This window comes from Dasypus novemcinctus, chromosome 2 (assembly GCF_030445035.2).
Source record: "Dasypus novemcinctus isolate mDasNov1 chromosome 2, mDasNov1.1.hap2, whole genome shotgun sequence".
NCBI classification, from domain to species: Eukaryota; Metazoa; Chordata; class Mammalia; order Cingulata; family Dasypodidae; genus Dasypus; species Dasypus novemcinctus.
The window spans coordinates 182,836,629-182,858,798 of record NC_080674.1 but is presented as its reverse complement, the minus strand read 5'-3'; the positions used below and the strand labels follow the sequence as shown (position 1 = coordinate 182,858,798).

The 22,170-nt window shown below is 38.2% G+C and overlaps 1 protein-coding gene across 1 annotated transcript in view; it reads left to right on the top strand.

The window, feature by feature from the left end:
- Positions 1 to 22,170, top strand: part of UBTD2 (ubiquitin domain containing 2) — an 87,622-nt gene that overhangs the window by 41,394 nt on the left and 24,058 nt on the right. Inside the window, exon 2 of the mRNA XM_012527646.3 lies at positions 17,687 to 17,923. Coding sequence (XP_012383100.2) covers positions 17,687 to 17,923 — 237 coding nt within the window. The remainder of the gene's footprint in view (positions 1 to 17,686; positions 17,924 to 22,170) is intronic.

Below are 22,170 nucleotides of genomic sequence, written 5' to 3'. Positions count from 1 at the left end.
AAAAAAGGGCTGAAAATTTCCCAACTCTTAGGAAAGACATAAATATCCTTGTCCCAGAAATGTAAGTACTCCACATAGGTAAATCCTAATAGATGTATTCTGAGACACATCCTAATCGGTATGTCAAATGCCAAAGATATAGAGGGAATTCTGATAGCAGCAAGCAAAGAGTGATTCATCATATACAAGGAGTCCTCATAAGACTAAGTGCCTATTTCTCATCAGAAACAAGGAAGGCAAGGAGGTAGTAGCATAATTAAGGTACTGAAAAACTGCCTGCCAAAAATTTTTTTTTTTCATTTTTTTTTTATTTCTCTCCCTTTCCCCCCACCCCACTTGTCTGTTCTTTGTGTCCATTTGCTGTGTGTTCTTCTTTGTCTGCTTCTGTTGTTGTCAGTGGCACCGGAAATCTGTGTCTCTTTTTGTTGCATCATCTTGCTGCGTCAACTCTCCGTGTGTATGATCACCACTCCTGGACAGGCTGAACTTTCTTTTGCACTGGTCGGCTCACCTTACGGGGCACACTCCTTGCATGTGTGGCTCCCTTATGCAGGGACACCCCTGCGTGGCACGGCACTCCTTGCACGCATCAGCACTGCGCCTGGGCCAGCTCCACATGGGTCAAGGAGGCCTGGGGTTTGAACCGCGGACCTCCCATGTGGTCGGCGGATACCCTATCCATTGGGCTAAGTCTGCTTCCCTGCCAAAAATTCTTTATCCATTGCAACTGTCCTTCAGAAATGAGGGAGAGTTTAAAATTTTTAAAGGTAAACAGAAAGAGTTCTACAAAAATTACTGAATTGTAATTTAGTAACTACAAGAATTATTAAGGGAAGTTCTGCAGGTTTAAAGGAAAAGAAACAAGACAGGAGTAGCTTGGAGTAGTGTGAAGAAATGAAAGTTATCAATAAGATTAACTAAAAGGGAAAATGTGAAACCCATTAGTACTGTATTCTCAATATACAGTTCTACTCTTCATTTCCTATAAGAATCAGACTACAATTGAACAAGAAAAAGGCATAGTTCCTGATAATGTACATGCAAAATATAAATTGATAAAGTGGAACAAAAAAACATACAGAGGGGAAACAGGGATGTGGAAGCAGTGAATGTATATACTATGGAAGCTAAGTATCTTTTCAAATAGGTCATAGATGTAGGTGTATATACCTGAGGATAACCACATAGAATGATTTTTTGGTGTTTTTTTGTTTTTGTTTGTTTGCTTGTTCTGGGGGGCTTTTTTTAGGAGGTACTGGGGGTCGAACCCAGGACATTGTACAGTGAAAGCAGGCACCCAACCACTGAGCCACATCCATTCCCCAATGAGAGGTGGTTTTTTCATTTGTTTGTTTTGTTTTTAGGAGGTACTGGGGACCGAACCCAGGACTTCATACATAGGAAGCAGGTGCTTAACCACTTAAGCTACATCTGCTCCCCTAGAATATATTTTTTAAGTATACAGAAACAGAATTGAAGAAGGGATTGGTCAGATACATCACTTGGGATCACTATATAGTAAAGAAGATTGTAATAAAGGGAAATAGAGGAAAATAAGATATATAAAAACCAAAGGACAAAATAACAAGTACTGTCTTTACAGTAATAACATCAAATGTTAATTGATTAAACTCCCCAATTAAAAGATGCACGTTGGCAAAGTGGATAAAGTAGCGTGATCCAGCTATATGTTGTTTATGAACAACGCATCTTAGACCCAAAGATACAAATAAGTTGAAAGTGAAAGAAAGGATGGCCAAAAATATTCCGTGCAAATAGTAAAAAACAAAACAACCCCAGCTGGGGTATACTGTATCCTCAATATAAGCTCTACTCTTTTCTTTTTTTTCTTTTTTAAGATTTATTTTTTTATTTACTTGTCTCCCCCCCCCATTTGTCTCCTCTCTGTGTCCATTTGCTGTGTGTTCTGTGACCATTTCTGTCCTTAGCAGCAGCACTGGGAACCTGTGTTTCTTTTTGTTGCATCAGCTCTCCGTGTGTGCGGTGCCGTTCTTGGGCAGGCTGCAATAATAGTTGGATACTATTCCACCACTCTAATCAATATATAGAACATCTAGACAGAAGATCAATAAGGAAACTGAGAACCTGAATAATATGATAAATGAACTAGACCTAACAGATATATACAGAACATTGCATCCCAGAATAGCAGGTTATTACATTCTTCTCAGAAGGATACATGTTGGGTCACAAAACAAGTCTCAGTAAATTTTTTAAGGATTGAAATTATACAGTGCATATTCTCTGACCATAAATGGAATGAAACTGGAAATCAATAATGGGAGAACTGGAAAGTACAAATACATGGAAGTTAAGTAACCCACTTTTAAATGATCAGTGGGTCAAAGAAGAAATTTCAAGGGAAATCACTTACTATTTTGAAATGATGAAAACTAGAACACAGCATATCAAAACTTACGGGATTCATTGAAGGTAGTACTAAGAGGGAAATTTATAGCCCTAAACACTTACATTAAAAAAGAAAATAGAACTAAAATCAAAGACCTAACTGTACATCTTGAGGAATTGGAGAAAGAACATCAAACTAATCCCAAAGCAAGCAGAAGGAAAGAAAGAACAAAGATTAGAAAAGAAATAAATTAAACTGAGAATAAAAAAAAAATAGAGAAAATTAACAAAACCAAAAAAGGGTTCTTTGAAAACATAAATAAAATTGCCAAACTTTTAGCTAGACTGACAACACAGGAGAGAAGACAAATAATTAGAAATGAGAGGGGGATATCACTACTGACCCCACAGAAATAGAAAAAGATCATAAGAGGATGCTATGAACAACTTTATGCCAAGAAATTAAACAATCCAGATGAAATGGACAAATTATGGGAAACACATGAACAGCCTACACTGACCCTAGAAGTAGAACCTCAACAGATCAATTACAGATAAAGAGATTGAACCAGTCATCAAAAACCTTCCAGGGAAGGGGACTTGGCCCAATGGATAAGGCTTCCGCCTACCACATGGGAGGTCGCGGTTCAAACCCTGGGCCTCCTTGATCCGTGTGGAGTTGGCTCATGTGCAGTGCTGATGCGCGCAAGGAGTGCCGTGCCATGCAGGGGTGTCCTCTGCGTAGGGGAGCCCCACATGCAAGGAGTGCACCCCGTAAGGAGAGCCACCCAGCGTGAAAGAAAGTGCAGCCTGCCCAGGAATGACGCTGCACACACGTACAGCTGACACAACAAGACGACGCAACAAAAAGAAACACAGATTCCCAGTGCCGCTGACAAGGATAGAAGGGGCCACAGAAGAACACACAGCGAATGGACACAGAGAACAGACAACTGGGGGGTGGGAGAGGAGAGAAATAAATAAATAAATATTTTTTTAAAAAAAAAACAAAAACCTTCCAACAAAGAAAGCCCAAGACCAGATGAATTCACAGGTGAATTCTATCAGTCATTCCAAGAAGAATTAATATCAGTCCTGCCCAAACTCTTACCAAAAATTGAAAAAGCAGGAACCCTACCAAACTCATTCTATGAGGCTGTGATTCAGTTTGAATTTGGTGAAGCCAGAAAAAAAAATGTGTTTAACTGATCTGTTCTTTGGGTGTGAGACTTTTGATTGCATAGTTCAGTGAAGAGACCTTGATAAGATTCCTTTTTGCTGGACTTTGTAAGTGAGGTGTCACCCAGATGCAGTCTCTGCCCTCATGCTGGGTCTTCTATAAACTGAGAACACACAGAAGACACAGAAAAGGGAGCTTTCCTATTTTGATCCGGCCATTTGAGAGAGAACTCAAGGATTGTTAGCAGCAAAAGCTGAGGCACAAAGTGCAGAAGAGAGTGGGGCCACAGACCAGTTCAAGGCTGAAGCAACTAGGCATTTGCCTGACTAACAGCTGTGCTCAGGAAGAAAGTAGAGCAGCCATCTGAGACGGAGGCCCAGAAAGAGAGAAGTCATATGCCTGTTCGCAACAGCTGAGCTCCTACAGACAGTGAGCCTTGAGAGGAGGGCAGGAACCTCAGCAGAGATTGATTGCCATCTTGTCTCACCACATGGCAGGATGCCAGGATCAGCAGTGACTGACTTTGGTAAGAGAACATGTCTGTTGATGCCTTGATTTGGACATTTTCACAATCTCATAGCTGTAAACTTTTACCTTATAAATTTCCTGTTATAAAAGCCAACCCATTTCTGGAACTTTGCATTGGCAGCCTTTGGCAGACTAATACAGAGGCCAATATCACCCTAATATCAAAGCCAGTTGAAGGTACTACAAGAAAAGAAAATTAAAGACCAGTTTCTTTCATGAATATAGATGCAAAAGTTCTCAACAAAATACTTGCAAATTGAATCCAATAGCACATTAAATGAATTATACACCATGATCAAGTATATTTTACCCAGGTATGCAAGGGTAATTCAACATAGAAAAATTAATACAATACACTACATTGGCAAAACAAAGGGAATAACTACATTAACTACATGATCATCTCCATTGATGCAGAAAAAGCATTTGACAAAATCCAGCATCCTTTCTTGATAAAAACATTTTTGTGATATAAGTAGGAATGATGGAAATTTTCTCAACAAGAAAAGGACATATATGAAAAACCTATAGGTAATATCATACCAGTGGTAAAAGACTGAAAGCTTTTCCTCTGTGATCAGGAACAGGACAAGGATGCCCATTATTATTACTGTTATTCAACATTGTACTGAAGTTGGGAAACAGACTTTGGCCCAGTGGTTAGGGCGTCCGTCTACCACATGGGAGGTCCGCGGTTCAAACCCCGGGCCTCCTTGACCCGTGTGGAGCTGGCCATGCGCAGTGCTGATGCGCGCAAGGAGTGCCGTGCTACGCAAGGGTGTCCCCCGCGTGAGGGAGCCCCACACGCAAGGAGTGCGCCCGTGAGGACAGCCACCCAGCGTGAAAAGAAAGAGCAGCCTGCCCAGGAATGGCGCCGCCCACACTTCCCGTGCCGCTGACGACAACAGAAGCGGACAAACAAACAAAAGCAGACAAAGAAACAAGACGCAGCAAATAGACACCAAGAACAGACAACCAGGGGAGGGGGGGGAAATTAAATAAATAAATTAATTAAAAAAAAAAAAAAAAAACATTGTACTGAAGTTCCAGCCAGAGCAGTTAGGGAAGAAAAGGAAATAAAAGGCATCTAAATTGGAAAGAAAGAAGTAAAATTATCCCTATTTGCAGATGACATGTTTCAATATATTGAAAGTCCCAGAAAACCTACAACAAAGCTACTAGAGCTACTAACCTAATTCAGCAAAGTGATGGAGTACAAGATCAACATACAGTAGTAATGAGCAAGCTGAGGAGAAAAATCAAGGAAAAAATTCCATTTACAATTGTAACTAAAAGAATCAAATGACTAGAAATAAATCCAGCCAAGAAAGTAAAGGACATACATAGAAAATTACAAAACATTGCTAAAAGAAATTTAAAAAGACTTAAATAAATGGAAGGACATTTCATTAAAATGTCAGTTCTACTCAGAATAATTTACAGTTTCAACACAATCTCAATAAAAATTCCAACAGCTTACTTTACAGAAATGGAAAACCCAATTATCAAATTTACTTGGAAAGGTAAGGGGCCTAAATAGCCAAAAACATCTTGGAAAAGAAGAATGAGGTTAGAGGACTCACTTCCTGACTTTAAAGAATATTGCAAAGCTGCAGTGGTCAAAACAACATGGTACTGACACAAGGACAGTCATAACAACCAATGGAATTGAACTGAGAGTTCAAAAATAGACCCTCACACCTATGGCCAGTTGATTTTTTTTTTTTAAGGAGGTACCAGGGATTGAACCCTGGACCTTGTGAATGAAAGAAGGCCCCTATCTTATACCATATACAAAAATGAATTCAAATTGGATCAAAGACCTAGAAGAAAATGTAGGGAAGCATCTCCAGGATCTTGTGTTAGGCAATGGTTTCTTAGACTTTATACCCAAAGCGTAAGCAATGAAAGAAAAAGTAGATAAACAGGACATCAATAAATTTCAAACTTTTGTGTGTCAAAGGACTTGGTCATGAAAACGAAAAGACAACCTACTCAATTTGAGAAAATATTTGAATATTTCACATCTGTTAAGGTTTTTTTAAAAACAAATTGGTTTTATTGGTACATATTAATAAAGCACACAATTTATGCCTTATAATTGATGGCATTTGGTATAAGCAATAAAGATTTAATATCCAGAGTATATAAAGAAATCCTACAACTCAACCAAAAAAAGGCAGCCCAATTTAAAAATGGGCAAAAGGCTCGAATAGACCTTTCTGTAAAGTGGATACGCAATGACTAAAAAAGGATATGATGTTTGACATTACTTCCTATTAGGGAAATGCAAACCAAAACCACATTGAGATATTTCACTTCCACTAGAATGGCTACTATTAAAAAAGAACAAAAGCCAGTGTCGATGTGGCAAAATAGGACACTTATTCATCACTGGTGGGAACATAAGATGGTGCAGATGCTGTGGAAGATAGTTTGACTGTTTTAGGAAGCAAAGTATAAAATAATCGATAACTGGACAATCCCACTACTAGATCTATACCCAGAAAAACTGAAAGCAGAGGCTCAAACAGATTTTTGCACATCATTGTTCACAGCAGCATTATTCACAGTTACCAAAAGATGATACTATCTAAGTGTCCATCAGCAAATTAATTGATAAACAAAATGTGGTATATAATACAATGGAATATTATTCTGCTGTAAAAAGAAATGAAGTCCTGATGTATATGACAACATGACTGAAATAAGCCAGACACAAAAGGACAAATATTGTATGATCTCACTGATATGAACTAATTCTAATAAGCAAACTTATACAGTTAGAATCTAGAATATAGATTATCAAAGGACAGACTGGGGTTAGAGAATGGGGAGTTGATTCTTAATTTGTACAGAATTTCTATTTAGATTGATTGTAAAGGTTTGGAAATGGATGGTGGTGATGGTAGCACATAATTGTAAGTGTAATTAATAGCACTAAATTATATAGATGAACGCAGTTTAAAAGAGGAATCTTTAGGTTGTATATGTTACTAGAATAAAAGTTAAAAGGTTTATCATAGGACTGTGTAACACAGTGACCCCAACTGTAGGCAATGGACTATAGTTAATAGTACAAATATAAGAATATTTTTTCATTCTTAAAACAAATGCATGACATTAATACAAAGTGTTAATAATAGGGTGATATATAGAAAAATATACCTTAATGTAAACTATGGACAATAGTTAATAGTACTATTTTGATCATATTTCATCAACTGTGACAAAGGTAACCACTGTTAAAAAAAAATTAGTACAGTTGCAAAAAAGTGCTATCATCAATTGTAACAAATATTCCGCTCCAATGCAAGGTGTTTGGGAATAAAGAAAGACTTTTTGTGATCATTCTAATATAGGAGCATTATCCCAGTCATATACCTTGCTGCTTTGGTCTTCAAAATTCTTTCAAACAATATTTTGTCTTTGATTGTAATGGCTTTAAAGATATATGTATTAGGAGAGCTGATGCTTCCAGTTTCAGTTTGTTCAAGCTATTATTGCATAATTCATATCCTTTTTTTTTTTAAGATTTATTTTATTTATTTCTCTCCCCTACCCCTGTTGTCTGCTTTCTGTGTCCATTCGCTGTGTGTTCTTCTGCATCTAATTGCATTATCCAGCAGCACTGGGAAACTGCATCTCTTTTTTGTTGCATCATCTTGCTGCATCAGCTCACTGTGTGTGTGGCGCCACTCCTGGGTGGGCTGCGCTTTTTTCACACGGGGCGGCTCTCCTTACGGGGTGCACTCCTTGAACCCACGTAGGGGTGCCCCTGTGTGGCACAGCACTCCTTGCACGCAGCAGTACTGTGCGTGGGCCAGCTTACCACACGGGTCAGGAGGCCCCGGGGATCGAACCCTGGACCCACCATATGGTAGATGAATGCTCTGTCAGTTGAGCCACTTCTGCTTTCATGCATAAGTCATATCTTGATACTTACCTGATGTAATAGTTTGATATGGTTATGAATTCCAAAATTAGATATTGGATTATGTTTGTGATCTGGTCTGCACCTGTGTGTGATTGAGTTATGATTGGGGCTTTGATTGGGCCACGTCATTAGGGTATTGAGTCCCTGCTCCTTGGTGGGTAGGGACTCACAGATAAAAGGCAGGTCAAAGGACAGAGTTGAGGGGTTTCTGATGTTGCAGTTTCGATGTTGGAGTTTGATGCTGAAGCCTTAAGCTGGAGGCCCAGGATGAAAATTCACAGAGGAGAGAGAAGCCAGCCCCAGGAAGAGAGAACCCTGAGCCAAGGAAGAAGCAAGCCCTGGGAAGGAAGGAACCTTGAACCCATAGAGAAGCAAGACCCTGGACGGGAGGAACCCAGGCAGCCCAAACCCTTGCAGTCATCAGCAGCCATCTTTCTCCAACACACAAAAATAGACTTTGGTGAGGGAAGTACCTTATGTTTATGGCCTGTTATCTGTAAACTCCTACCCCAAATAAATACCCTTTATAAAAACCAACCAATTTCTGGTATTTTGCATTAGCATCCCTTTGGCCGACTAATACACCTGATAATTGCATTATGACCTCTTCTTTCTTCATTTGAAGTATCCCTACATTAAAAAATTTTCAAAGAGGAGCCAAAAATATGCAGACAACTACAGTCATATTTCATTTTGGTGAATATTATTTCTTATCAGTAAAATATTAAGATGAGCTTTTGATAAAATGCATTCAATTATGTGTTAAAATAGTTAAAATTATATGCTTTTTAGAATTGAGAAACATGCCTTCTTTGGATTTTCATGTATTGTAACTATTTGTCAGGGTGGAAATAAGCATGTAAAGGTTATAAGGAAAGATAAGGTAAAGAATAGATGAATAGGAAAACGGACTTGGCCCAGTGGTTAGGGCATCCGCCTACCACATGGAAGGCGTGACCCGTGTGGAGCTGGCCCATGCGCAGTGCTGATGCGCGCAAGGAGTGCCTGCCACACAGGGATGTCCCCCGCATAGGGGAGCCCCACGCGCAAGGAGTGCGCCCATAAGGAGAGCCGCCCAGCGCAAAAGAAAGTGCAGCCTGCCCAGGAATGGCGCCGCCCACACTTCCCATGCCGCTGACGACAACAGAAGCGGACAAAGAAACAAGACACAGCAAATAGACACAGAGAACAGACAACCGGGGCAGGGGGGAATTAAATAAATAAATAAATAAATCTTTGGGGAAAAAAAAAAGGAATAGATGAATATGATTAAAAGACTTCTGAGAAGAAGGTGAGTTTTGGGTAAGGTTTTGAGAAAAGTAATAAATTGGAAAGGAGGGCATTAACTTCTGAAAAATTTAAGGACTTCAGTAAACTTATTTTCTGAAATTAAGTAGTTGTTTTTGTTTCTTACATTTTAATCATGGAAGAAAACAGTATGGTTGGTTTCATGTAATTTAAGCTTTAAACAAATTTGGAGAATAAGGGATATTTCCTGTCCTTAAGTTCTTTCATAGTTGGAACGTTGTTCTTAGTTCCAGATACTGTGAATGGTCCTGAGCAGAAGATGCACTAAACAGATGAATCTGAAAATTTATGAGTATGAAATGCAATCCACTTGAATATGTATTCCACATCTTATTTCTTCATAATTGATAATGGTTGACTTGGTGTAAACATAGCTGCTGAGCTGTTTTTTGTGCCCAAGTGTTTTCAGAAATGTTGGTTTGTGGTACCACTGAAAATCAAAACACAATATTTAGTGTGCAGATTTCTAGGAATATAAGTGTATAGTAAGTACATGGCAGAAAAGAAAGACTTTGCCTATATATTTTTGTAAAAATGATTAAGGATTTCTGATTGCATACAGTTCTTCCAATTTTTTTGTATTTATATTATAATTGTGTTTTTTGTGTGTGCTCACCCAATGTCTTCTTCTGTGTCTGCTTGTATTCTTATTAGGCAGTTCCAGGAACTGATCCTGGGACCTTCTGGAGTGGGAAATATGTAGTGTGCCACCTTGGCTCCCTGTCTGCTCGGTCTCTTATTAGCTCTCCTCTGTGTCTCTTTTTGTTGCATCATCTTGCTGCTCCAGCTGTCTGTGTTGGCCAGCACTCATGCATGGACCAGCACTCCTGCATGGGGTAGTACTCTGTGCAGGCCAGTACTCCACGTGGGCCAGCTCGCCACACGGACCAGCTTGTCTTCACCAGGAGGCCCTGGGTATTGAACCTTGGACCTCCTATATAGTAGACGGGAGGCCGATTGCTTCAGCCCTGTCCGCTTCCCTATATTATAGTGTTATTGTTTGCCAGTCAGTGCTTCACAAATACTAACTTATTAAATCTTCATAACAACCCTAAATATTTTCAGGTTTTCAAAAGAGGATAGTTCCAATGCATTTGCTAAATGCTTATTTTTTCTTATTAATTGTTTACTTTCAAAAGATGAATTAGGCAATTAACTACATTTCTTTGTTTGACATTAGAAATTTAACAGACTGACAACCAGCAAGATGGTGGTGGAATAAGGAGCTCCTAGAGTCAGCTCCTGCTACAGGGCAGGTAGTAAACCCCAGAGTTACCTGAAGCACCTGTTTGGGGGGATTCAGGGGACTGGAGGAGCGTCCTGTAATATTCTTGTGGGATTGAAGGGGGGAAGACAGCCCATCTGCAGAGAAGATTCATAAGTGGAGCACTTCACGCTGTGGAGGCTGGAGCCCGTCCTCCACTGGAGGCATGGGCTGCCTTGGGAGCTGTTCTGCAGCTGGAGTTAGAAGATCCACTTCCCAGGAGTGGGGAAAAGAGCACTGGCTTTGGCTATTGATTGGTGGATTCAGTGGGCTAGGGTATAGTCCTTGGAATGGCTAAGGTTTGAATCTGTCCAAGTTAGAGAGAGGTCAGTAGCTGCCATCTTGGCTCTGCGCCTGACATGAGGGGGTTGCAGCGCAGACTGAGGTTCACAGTGTTGGTAGGGATTGGCTTATTTCCATCCAGATCAGGTTGTAGCTCTAGTGGGGGGGAGGCTGGGGGGGCCTGCGCCAGCCTCTCCAGGAAATTGCAGGCCATGCCATGGAGGCTGATGATCATCCTACTTTGGCAGTGCAAGCTGCCCCAGGAGCTGTTCTTTGGCTGAAGTTGGAGGCTCCGTTTCCCGGAGTCGGGGGAGGAGGGGATGGTTGGCACCAATTTCAGCTGCCGATTGGTGGTTTTCGCTGGCTGGGTATAACCCTAGGAACAGCTCAAGTTTGAACCTGTCCCAAGTTTGAAGAGGTCCAGTAGTGGCCATTTTGATTCCACACAGCCTGAGGGGAAGCCAGGTTGACTGAAAGTCACAGTGACAGTAGGAACCAGTTTCTTTCACCCAGATCAGCCTGCAGCCCTAGCCTAGGCTTCAGCCCCACCACTGGCAGGGAGGAAACTGGTGGGCCCTGCACCAGCTTATCCAGGTAACTGCAGGTACATTTGGCTGGCACAGACTGAATAATTGGAAGTCTACCAGCACAACTGTAGTCATCTTAGACCTGCACTGTGTACATTGCTACCCACACCTGTAGCTCCATCCCTGCCCAAGGCAGAGAAGAAACGGACATGAAGCTTCATCAGACTTTCTGGGCAACTATAGTCTAGGCCTGCACAACTTGGATTATTCCACACAGTTGTGACTCTGTCCCTACCCTTGGCAAAGGAGAAAGTTGGGAGAAGCTTCACTGGTCCCTGGGACAATGAGAGCAGCTTAAACCTCCATAGCTTAAACCACCACTACATCCTTGGCTCCTATGGCACAACCAGCAAGGGAAAAAGGGCAGGAAGCCCTAAACTAAAGAGAACAACTGCATCCAGAATAAATGTTCTAGTAAGCCAGATGCCAAAACAGCATCAAAAAATTAGAATCCATACCAAGAAACAGAAAGATAAGGCTCAGTTAAAGGAACAAGATAAGCCTCCAGATGACATAAAGGAGTTGAGACGACTAATCATAGATGTTCAAACAAATCTCCTTAGTAAATTCAGTGAGATACCTAAAGAGATTAAGGATATTAAGAAGATATTGATTGAGCACAAAGAAGAATTTGAAAGCATACACAGAAAAATAGCAGATCTTACGGGAATGAAAGTACAATAAATGAAATTAAAACTACTTTGGAATCATATAATTGATTTCAGGAGGCAGAAGAAAGGATTGGTGAGCTTGAATAAATGGCCTCTAAAAGTGAACATACAAAAGAACAGATGAATGCAAAAAATTGAACAAATTCTCAGGGAACTAAACAATAGCCAGAGATGTGCAAATATACATGTCATAGGTGTCCCAGAAAGAGAAGAGAAGGGAAAAGGGGCAGAAGGAATATTTGAAGAAATAATGGTAGAAAATTTCCCAACCTTGTTGAAGGACATAGTTATCCAAGTCCAAGAAACACAACGTACTCCCATCTGAAAAAATCCAAATAGATCAATTCTGGGACACATACTAATCAGAATGTCAAATGCCAAAGACAGAGAATTCTGAGAACAGACAACAAGAGAAAAGCAATGCATAACATATAAGGGATACCCAGTAAGATTAAGTGCTGATTTCTCACCAGAAACCATGAAGGCAAGAAGACAGTGGTCTGATGTATTTAAGGTATTGAAAGAGAAGAACTGCCAGCCCAGAATCTTATATCCGGCAAGATTGTCTTTCAAAAGTGAGGGCAAGTTTAGAATATTCACAGATAAACAGAAACCGAGAGCATTTCTAACCAAGAGACCAATTTTCAGGAAATACTAAAGGGTGTACTAGAGCCTGAAAAGAAAAGAAAGGAGAAAGAAGCCTGGAAGAGAGTCTAGAAATTAAGATTATATCAATAAAAGTAACTGAAAATGTAAAAGAATGCTGAAAAGAAAATATAACAGATAAAACCCAGATATTCAGGAATAAACTTAAATAATGATGTGAAGCATTTGTATTCAGGAAACTATAACTCAATGTTAAACGAAATAAAAAAACCTAAATAATTGGAAGAACACTCCATGCTCACAGATTGGAAGACTAAATAGCATTAAGATGTCAATTCTACTCAAGTTGATATTCGGATTCAATGCAATCCTGATAAAAATTCCACCAGCATTTTTTAAATAAATTGAAAACACGGTTATCAAATTTATTTGGAAGGATAAGGTGTTCTGAGTAGCCAAAAACATCTTGAAAAGCCAAATTGGAGGACTCTGTTCTCCAGACTTTAAATCATATTACTTAGCTACAGTGGTAAAAATAGCATGGTACTAGCATAAAGACAGGCACATAGACCAAATGGAACCAAATTGATAGTTCAGAAACAGACCCTCATGTGTATGGTCAAGTGATTTTTGACTAGCTTGTCAAACCCAGTCAGCTCAGGCAGAACAATCCATTCAACAAAGAGTGCTGAAAGACCTGAATATCCATAGCAAAAAGAAGGAAAGAGAACTGCTATCTCACACCATATCGAAAAATTAACTCAAAATGTTTTAAAAACCTATATAAACCTATATAAAAGCAAGAACCATAAAGCTTCTAGAAGAAAATGTAGGAAAATATCTTTAAGACCTGGTGGTAGGTGTTAGATTCTTAAAGGAGATTAGAGGAGGACTGAGATGGACTACTGATGTTTGATGTATGTAGAAGTTTTAATTAGCTTTACTGTAAAAGTGTGGAAATGTATAGAGTGGATGGTAACACGTACTGTGGGTAACAGCCAGTTTATAAATGAGAATGTGGCTGAAAATGGTAGCCTAGGTATGTAAATGCCAGTTGACAGAATGCTAGAGAATAATCTAGGACCTGAATAGCACAGTAAACCAAGAGGTGGATGAGAATTGTGGTTGATGGTACAGATGCAAGTGTCCTTTGTCAGGTAAAGCAAATATACATCACTATTTGATCATATACAAATATGGGAAAATATGGTGGGAATGTGGAGAAGCATGGGAAAAATACAACTGGAGTGACAAATGGACTGTGCTTAGCAGTAATAATGTAATATTCTTGCATCTATGCCAAAAATGTACTGGGTCATAATGGGGCAGTGTGAAAAATGTGTGCCACATGTACACTACGGATGTGGTAACAGTTGGATGATATTATTTTATAATCTAAAACCAGTGTTATACCACATCATGATGTGTTGATAGAGGTGTTTTGTTTGGGAATTCTGCACATGTGCATGATGGTTTTATAAATTTACAACTTCTGTCATGAAAATTTATTTTAAAAATAATAATAGGCCATGTTGGGGGGAAATACACCAAATGTAAGATAAGGACTATAATTAGTAGTAAGATTTTGACAATATTCTTTCATAATCTAAAACAAATGTCTCATGACATTTGGTGGAGGGTCGATATATGGGACCACTATATGATGTTATGCATGTTTGCTTTGTAAGTCACAGCTTTTACTATACACTTATTGTTTATGTACGTTCATATATAAAGATAACAATAGGGTGGATTGGGGGAAAATACTTTGGTAAGTAGTAGTATTTTAATGATGCTCTTTAATAATTAAAAATGTTTAACAACAATGCAAGATATTGGTGGTAGGGTGAGGTATGAGAGTTCTGATTGATGTTATAGGTATTTTTTGTAAGTTCACAACTATTACTATATACATATTGTTTTTCATTTGCTTTTTATTTCTTTCTCTCCCCTTCCCCCCTCTCCCCCCCACCCAGTTGTCTGCTCTCTGTGTTCATTCGCTGCATGTTCTTCTGTGTTCTTGTCAGCAGCACCCGGAATCCATGTCTCTTTTTGTTACGTCATCTTGCTGCATCAGCTCTGTGTGTGTGTGTGTGGCACCATTCCTGGGCAGGCTACACTTTTTTTTGTGCTGGACAGCTCTCTTTACAGGATGCTCTCCTTGTGCATGGGGCTCCCCTACGCTGGGGACGCCCCTGCGTGGCACAGCACTCCTTGAGCACATCAGCACTGTGCATGGGCCGGCTCATCACACCTGTCAGGAGGCCCTGGGTTTGAACCTTGGACCTCCCACGTCTTAGGCGGACGCCATATCTGTTGGGCCAAATCTGCTTCCCTATATGTATTGTTAATGTATGAGTGATATACTTCAATAAATTTTAAAAATTAGAAAAAAATTTAACAGATTTAGTAGTGAAAATTCTGCATTGCTCAGTGGTTTCACTAAAATAGTATTTATGTTGCAAAAGATTAAAGGACATTTTTTATAGGCAGATTGTGTTACATATATGTTTGTAATTTAGGTAGAATAGAGACCTAGAAAGAAATAAAAGTAAGCTTCCTTCATTTCACAAGCATTTCTTTTGTCCTATTTACTTTTTTTTCAGAGTAATTCCTGTGAAACTTTAGACAGCATATAGGTTTGAAAATGCAATTAGAGTAATGATTATCCTTAAGCAGCATAATGTATCGTCTCTCCATTTTATGAACTTTGTTCTTCTGCCTCCAGATGGAGGAAGATGCACTAAAGCTACCTCATAATTGTAAAGAAGGTGCTTTACCTTCTTCAAAATATTTTCTACCTTATTAGGCAGTTTTGTTGTGTGGGTTTTTTTTATTCCTCTGAGGGCTTCTTTCAATTGTGTTAGTGTTGGGTACCAAGATTGTGGAGATTTTATTATTTTTGTCTTTGCCTTGTGATATTTTCATAATGACAGGAAAAATTACACCAGGTGATCCCTCCTATATTTATTTCATTTCTTCTCATCTTCTAGGACTTAAGGACAAACAGTTCTATGGAACTATTCAGGTAGACTTGCAGACCACAAGTGTATGTTACCGACCCATTGTGTCTTTTGTTACACTCCCTGCTTTGTAAATTTATCTAATACTGGGTGCTGTCCCTAAACTGCTTCTTATTCATCCCAAGATTAATGTAGCAGAAAATAAAATGTACCTCTCATTTTATCTCATCAGTGAAATCAGTGGGCAAATTATGATTTTCTGACATAATCTGAGCCCCCTTTAAAGTGTAATGTATCGCTGTCTGCATATATCTATATTATTTGAAAAATACAAACAAAAGTCATTTGTATAGATGTCTCAAATTCTGATTACTCCTGATGTACATATCCATAGGTGTTGTCCTTTATAGGCACTCAGTAAATATTTATTAAATAAGGAGATTTGGAGTGCATTTCCAGTTTGCTACTAAATAGTCTCTTTTCTACTGTGCTATCTACTCCCTTTTAGAATTCAACTTGTTTCATAAGTTAGAGGGTCAAGAAATAGCAGTAAGTCAAAAAATTGACTGCTTTAAGAGGAAAACAGCTGGCAGTGTGCTACCCTGAAGATGCAAGGACTGAAGAGACCCAGTGTGTGCTGCCTTGGGATAGAGTGGCCAGAGTGATGAAGAGTATCGTTTAATCTATGTATTGAACCAAGCATGCTTTGCAGCTCTGGTGGTCCTGTGATCCAGGGACATACTTGGCATAGGGTATAGAGATTGCCTAAGGACTGTGTTCATTTTGCTTTACATTCTGTTATGCATAGCCCAAATTTTATTTGACCCTGGGCCAGTGAGGCATTGGTTAATTTCATGGATCCTTGGAAATCATTTTGAGAATAATTTCTCTTAAATTAGCATTTTCCTGCAATTATATATAGAACCTTACATTTTGACATCACCTTCTCTCCTTCCCACCTGTCTGTCATTTATTTTCCACCCACTCTTACCTACTCCTCTTATCTTTTCATCAAGCTTCAATTTTCTTTTTTACCTATTCTCCCATCTATCAAACTATTTCTTATTCATGGCTCCATATAATTCCACAGAGCCATAGATAAGCATGAATGTCTCTATGTCAACATGACCCATTGTAATAGGTAAATGATCATATGCCAATGCAAAGAAGCTGCATCAAAATTGTTCTAACACTACTACTATGTAACATTCTCTAAGAGAGATGCTGTCACTTAGGCAAAAAGTAGTGGACTCTTGTTCTCTTTCCTCCTCCTTTTGGGTTGAAACTAGAGTAGGTTATTGTAGTTCTGCTTTTTTGGTTGGAGGATCAAAGATTTTGTTTTCCAATCTTGGTTCCTCCAAAGAGTGAAGTATTGATTCCACCCATTTCCACCACCCTTCTAAATTAGCTTCTGCTTGAGTTTCAGAGAAGGGCATTCACAGTCCTCTAGAGGGGAATGCTAGAGGAAGCAGTCCTATGACCAGGCTTCTTTAGGGATCTTGTGATTAGGCTTTTCTTCTTCTGCACACCACAAAGCAACCTTTGCCTCTTGGGTATTTCTCATTTCCTGCTTCATGGCTACATATGCCCTAAAGTCCTGAGAACAAACTAACATTACTGTTTGGTTTCCCTACTTATCTCACCTATTTTGGGAGCATCTCTTTGCTATTTTGTATGTCCTGTCATTATAGTCTGATGAAAAAACACTTATTATTATTCCTTTTAGGTAATTTTTTAAAATCTTACTTTGGAGAAGACACTGAATGGAGAAAAGCTTCTAATTTGTCATTGGAAGTTTTGAATAGAGCCATTTAATGTCTCCATTTGTTCTTATAGTGTTAAAATAGGGGAGTTGCAGAATTCACAAATTAGTCAACAGGTAAACTTCTAGCCATAGTTTTGATGAAAGAATCAAAAAAAGGGATGACCAGATACCTTTTGGTGTATCTTTTGTACATTTTGGCTTTATGTCTTTTATTTTTCTTCTCAGTTGCTTTAGGTCGCAACCAGCCTTTGAAAAAGGAGAAACCAAAATGGAAAAGTGATTATCCCATGACAGATGGACAACTGCGCAGCAAGAGGGATGAATTTTGGGATACTGCACCAGCTTTTGAAGGTCGCAAAGAGATTTGGGATGCCTTGAAGGCTGCAGCACATGCTTTTGAGAGCAATGATCATGAACTGGCACAAGCAATCATTGATGGTGCAAACATAACTTTACCACATGGTAGGTTTCGTGTTCCTCAAGGACAAAGGGAGTGCAAACAGCTTGTTTGTAATAGCTAGAAACCAAATGGAAACCATTTCTTGTTATACATCACTGTAACTTAAAAACATTAATGTAGCTAGGAATAGCATTCCTCTTCTTTTTGTATGTCTTTCACCTGGTGAAAGGGTTAAGTTTGTGTGCTTATATACTTTTTGTTGTTTTAATATTTGTTAATTTCAGGAAGGGGAACATTTGATAAACCTGTGTTTTCTAGTTTCCACGTAACCTAGTAGTTCTTCATCAAGGCCTCCCTCCTGTTTTTCCCCTGCCCAGCTATTGGAGCTTCTATATCTTGGTTGTCTACCAACACCAGAGGGTAGTCTGAATTTAGATTTCAGAAGCCATAGAGTCAGTAGATGCTTCTTCATCATTCTGCTTTCTTACCAAGGCTATTTTTAGCATAATGAACAAATCTAAACTTAGAAGTCTCACATGTTCTTAAGGACAGTTTTCTGTGTAGTAGTCTTGAGCATTATGAGATATCTCTCTTCTTCACTTAAGAATATGATTTCTTAACACCATAAGCTTTGGACCTTTCCAGGCATGTTCTGGACCAATGCACATACTCTTGGTTGGTCTTCTCCTTGAACAAAAACATATTTAAAATTTTCATGCTATATTTGAGATTTTGGTGTTAATTTTATATTTGTACTATTTTTCTTTTGCCTGCTATATTTATAAAATTTTTTCTTTAGTTTTCAATTTTATATTTTTCTATAGTTATCTCTTTAGAACATAAGTAATCTTCTGAATTCCCTTGCATTGTCTTTTTTTGTAACTTCTTTTTATTAGAGAAGTTATAGATTTACAGAAAAAAACATGCAAAATATACAGTTCCCATATAACCCCCCATACCCCTCTGTTAACATTTTTCATGGGTGTGGTATTTTTGTTATAATCGATGAAAGAATATTATCAAAACTGTACTATTGACCATAGTCAGTAGTTTACATTAGGGTTCACTGTTTGGGTTGTATAGTCCTATGGTTTTTTTTGTGGTTGGTTGGTTGTTTTCTTTGAGGTTCTGGGACTGGCAATTGAACACAGGACCTCATATGCAGAAGGTTGGCGCTCAACCATTGAGCCACACATTGGCTCCCCTGAGTTGCTTGTCTCTCTGCTCGTTGTCTCTCTGCTCGTTGTTTGCTCTTTTTTTTATTTTGCTCATTGTTTTCCTTGTCTGCTCATTTTTGCTCATTGTTTGCTCATTGTTTTTGGGTTTGGTTTTTTGGTTTTTTGCTTGTTGTCTGCTCGTTGTTTGTTTTTTTCTTTAGGAAGCACTCCTAAGAACTGAACCTGGGACCTCCCATGTGGGAGGTGGGTGCTGAACTGCTTACGCCACATCTGCTTCCCCATCCTATGGGTTTTGTTTGTTTTTATTCTAGTAAAATATATACAATCTAAACTTTCCCCTTTTAACCACATTCACATATAATTCAGGGTTGTCTGTCACTTTCACAGTGCCATCACCACCATGCATTACCAAACCCTTTCCATCACTCCAAACCAAAATCTGCACAAATGAAGCATTAAGTCTCCATTTCCTTCCCTTATCCCACACCTATCCGCCAGACCCTGATAACGTGTATTCTAGTTGCTTATTCTATAAACTTTCTTATTCTAAGCATTTCATGTAAGTGAAATCATATATTATTTGTCCTTTTGTGCCTGGCTTACATTCAGCATGTGGTCTTCAGGGTTTCTCCATGTTGTTGCATGTATCAGAAATTCATTCCTGTTCACTGCTTAAATAACATTACATTGTATGTATATACTGCATTTTTAAAATTCACTCATCAGTTGCTGGATACTTGGGTTGCTTTTGTCTTTTAGCAATTGTGAAATAATGCCACTAAACATCAGTTGCAAATATTTGAGTACCTGCTTTCAGTTCTTTTGGGTGTATGTCTGTGAGATGGCTGAGTCATGGTAGTTCTATAATTTCTGAGGAACCACCAAACTTTTCCACAGAGGCTGCATTATTTTACATTCCTCCCAAAAATAAATGAATGTTCCTCTTTCTCCACATTCTCTCCAACACTTATTTCTTTTAATAGCAGCCATTCTATTATTGGATGTAAAATAGTATCTCATTGTGGTTTTGATTTGCATTTCTTTAATGCTAATAATGTTGAGCATCTTTTCATGTGTGTTTTGGCCATTTGTATGTCTTCTTTGGAGAGAAGCCCTTTGATGCCCAAGTTTTTAATTTTGATGAAGTCTCATTTATTTATTTTTTCTTTTGTTGCTTTGCTTTTGGTTAAAATTCTCAACAACCAAGCCTAATATAAAGTCCAGAAGATTCTTCCCTGTTTTCTACTAGGAGTTTTATATTCAGTTCTCTTCTTAAAAACAAACAACAAAAAACCCTTAAGCTTTATTAAAATCCTAATAATTTTTGCCCATTTGCCTGCCAAACAGCATATCTGGCTTCAAAATATTAGGAAAATACCAGAGTTCAAGAGTAGGTTATATCAAGTGAACAGAAGTGCTGTTTCAAATTTTTTTCTTGTTCTGAGCAACCCACCAGTTCAAGTATTTATAAAGTACATGACTTGATAAAGCTTTTTCCAGTCATATTGGGGCAAATATAAGCTTTGGTAAACTTTAATCCTTTTAAAATTGAGCTTATTCTCCTGCAAAGAAATCTGTATCCTGTGATTTATTTTCAGGATATTCAGAAATAATCTTTCTTGACTTGATGCTTCCATTGGCAGGAATCTTATCACACAAGAAACACTCTGGCTTTTGTATCTCAACACATTTAGCAATGCAAATAAAGTCAAAGTAAATCTAAGAGTCATTTAACTTTCTTTTACTACTGCCAACTTAAGCTAAGTTCAATGTGAACAGAAAGAGATGTACATAAGCATGCCAAATGTACTTTAGTTCTGATTAATACAATGTTATTCTATATGCCATTATAAAATGAGTATGATTTTCATAAGGAATCCATGCCATGTCACCTATCCATATTTAAAACAAAATATTAAAAACATTTTGCGTTTAAAATGTTGCACAATGGAAGCAGATGTAGCTCATGTAGCTAAGTGGTTGAATGCCTGGTTCCCATGTACAAGGTTCCAGGTTCAATCCCTGGTACCTCCTAAGAAAAAGAAGATTGCACAAAAATTAGAAGGTAACAAAAATAAAGCTTAATAAAATTATATATACAGTACATATAATAGATAATAAGTTTATATATAATTTTTTTCTTATTTTTAGCTCTTAACATCACCCACAACATGAAGTCTGTACATGACTTCAAGTTAAAAATCTCTTTTTAAAGTGGTCTGAAATATGACATTTAACCTCTGTTATTGTTATAGGGAACTTCCCACTCCACAAATGAGCCCATTGCTGCGTATTTCTGGTTATCTTTACATCGAATAACTATCCACCTTCTATTCGTCATCCATTGGTCTAGCATGGTACCTCCCTTTCCCCTTATTATGCCAAATATTTGGTGACAGTTCTCTTATTCCACATGAGGTTTCTCTTTATTTTTTTATATAATTTTATTTCAAAAATCAAACAAATACCAGAATAAGGCAGCTCAACAAATTATGGAAGCATTAATCCAGACACTTCCCTCATCTAATTCCAACTTCTAACTCAGTTGTTCTCTGGTGTTCAGAAAGATACATAGATAAACACAGATGAATTAAATGACATAGTCAAGGTCTCCTTATTAATAGAAAAAAATGAAGAGAAAAAAATGCTTAATTGTTCATATATAGTTTTGGTTCTTATTTTTATGTCTTTGATCCATTTTGAGTTGATTTTTGTATATGGTGTAAGGTTGGAGTCTATCTTCATTCTTTTTCATATGTATATCCAGTTTTCCCAACACTCTTTGTTCAAGAGATTATTCTTTCCCTGTTGATTGGACTTGTCAGCCTTGTCAAAAATCAGTTGGCCATATATGTTTATTCCTGAACTCCCAATTCAATTTTATCACTCTCCATGTCTGTCCTTGTCCCAGTCCTTGATTTTTATAACTTTGTAGTAAGTTTTAAAATCTGGAAGTGTGAGTCCATCAACCTCATTGTTTTTTTCAAGGTGTTTTTGGTTATTTGAGGCCCCTTACCCTTCCATATAAATTTGATGGTTGGCTTTTCCATTTCTGCAAAGAAGGCTATTGGAATTTTGATTTTGATTCTGTTGAATGTGTAAATTTTTTTGGTAGAATTAACATCTTAACA